Source organism: Pteropus vampyrus, unplaced genomic scaffold (genome assembly GCF_000151845.1).
Source record: "Pteropus vampyrus isolate Shadow unplaced genomic scaffold, Pvam_2.0 Scaffold138, whole genome shotgun sequence".
Lineage (NCBI taxonomy): Eukaryota > Metazoa > Chordata > Mammalia > Chiroptera > Pteropodidae > Pteropus > Pteropus vampyrus.
The window spans coordinates 1,465,523-1,466,995 of NW_011888919.1; the positions used below are offsets into that span (position 1 = coordinate 1,465,523).

Below are 1,473 nucleotides of genomic sequence, written 5' to 3' on the forward strand. Positions count from 1 at the left end.
GGGTTGTGGCCCAGGTTCAGCGTCTCCAGGCTCTGCGTGTGCGGCTGTGGGGGCGCCCGGCGTGAGGGAGGGAGGGAGGGAGGGCCCAGGCCGGTGGAGAGAGGCGAAGTCGTGTGCTCCCCTCGGCAGGGCTGCGCATCCTGCTTAAGGCTGAACCCCTCAGGTACCGAGAGGTCTCCCCAAGTCCACCCCCTGCACCGGGGCCTGCCCGCTGCCCCCACCGGCATCCGGAGAGCTGTGAGCCTGCTTCAAACACCGCGTGATGAAAAGACTTAGACGCACTGAAGGCTCTCAGAAATATTAGCTTTCTATGCAAAACAGTTTCACCTTGTGCCAAGCGCCGTGCTAGGCCGTGCACGGGGCCGGATGGGAAGCGTCAGCGCGAGGAGGGCTACCTTCCTCAGGGGAAAGGGGGGTGCGAGCTGAAGCCGAAAGGTTAGATAAAACGGTTCCTAAACCTGCGGGTGAGCAAGGCTGAGACACGTGACGGGGGGAAGGTGACGATGCTGAGCGCTGGCACTGGGGGAGGTGGTGGTGGTGGGGACTGGGGCGCCCCCCCACGCCCTCTTGCAGGCCCACTCACCAGCGTCATGCCCAGGAAGGCCATGCCCGTGTGTGTGAGCTGGTTGTTCCACAGCACCAGGGTCGCCAGCCCCTTCCTCTGCTCCTTGAGGCCCTCGCAAATGTAGGCCAGACCTGGGGGGTGCGTGGGCAAGTCCCGCCTGTGGCCTGGGCGCTGACCCACAGGACACCGACCTGGGAGTAATCGCCCCTCTGCCAGCGCGCTGAACCCCAGGGTTCCGCCCTCACCTAGGCCCGCCCCGCCCCCGGGCTGGGTCCTGCCACCGCCTGCTGCCTCGGCGTGTGGGCTGGCACACGCGCTGCCCTGAGCCCTGGGCCGGGACACTCTTCCCTGTCTGCCTCAGAGCCCTGCTCAGATGTCACCTTCTCTATCGTGTCTTTACTCTTCTCCAGAGCACATGTCACCATGTGACAGCCAGTATTTGATTAATTTATCCTGACTTTGTCTTTCCCGAGGGCAGAGGTCTCACAGCTGGGAGCCTGGAGGCGACAGGCCAGGCATGGGGTAGGTGCTCAGTAAATGTGGTGCTGGGGTCGGGCCGCCCCGGGGGAGGCACTGGCCTCGCCGCCCCCCTTTTTCACACTGGGGCCAGGGGGCGCTGCTCCACAGTGAACCAGGTCACAGCCGCCCTCCCCCACGAGAAAACCAAATTCTTCCTCTAAGTACTTTCTCTTCTCTTCCCATCCACCCCAGGCTCACTGTGGCTTTCCCCCCCAAAACAGCCAATATCAAATCTCTCTCCCATCTCAGGGCCTTCACGCGTGCTGCCTCCTGCCTGGGCTCTCCTCCCAGGCTTTTAAAAAGGCTGGTTCCGTTCTCAACCTCCACATCGCCACCTACAGGTCCCCTCCCTGGACGTTACACAGGCCAAGACTGACCCTTATCCCAAC

At 63.2% G+C, this 1,473-nt stretch overlaps 1 protein-coding gene across 1 annotated transcript in view; it reads right to left on the reverse strand.

Annotated features, from left to right (window-relative positions):
• The window catches only part of PPP1R37 (protein phosphatase 1 regulatory subunit 37), a 7,524-nt gene that overhangs the window by 2,405 nt on the left and 3,646 nt on the right, over nucleotides 1-1,473 (reverse strand). Inside the window, exons 4-5 of the mRNA XM_023535244.1 lie at nucleotides 584-923; nucleotides 3-44 (exon numbers count right to left, since the gene is read on the reverse strand). Coding sequence (XP_023391012.1) covers nucleotides 3-44; nucleotides 584-923 — 382 coding nt within the window. The remainder of the gene's footprint in view (nucleotides 1-2; nucleotides 45-583; nucleotides 924-1,473) is intronic.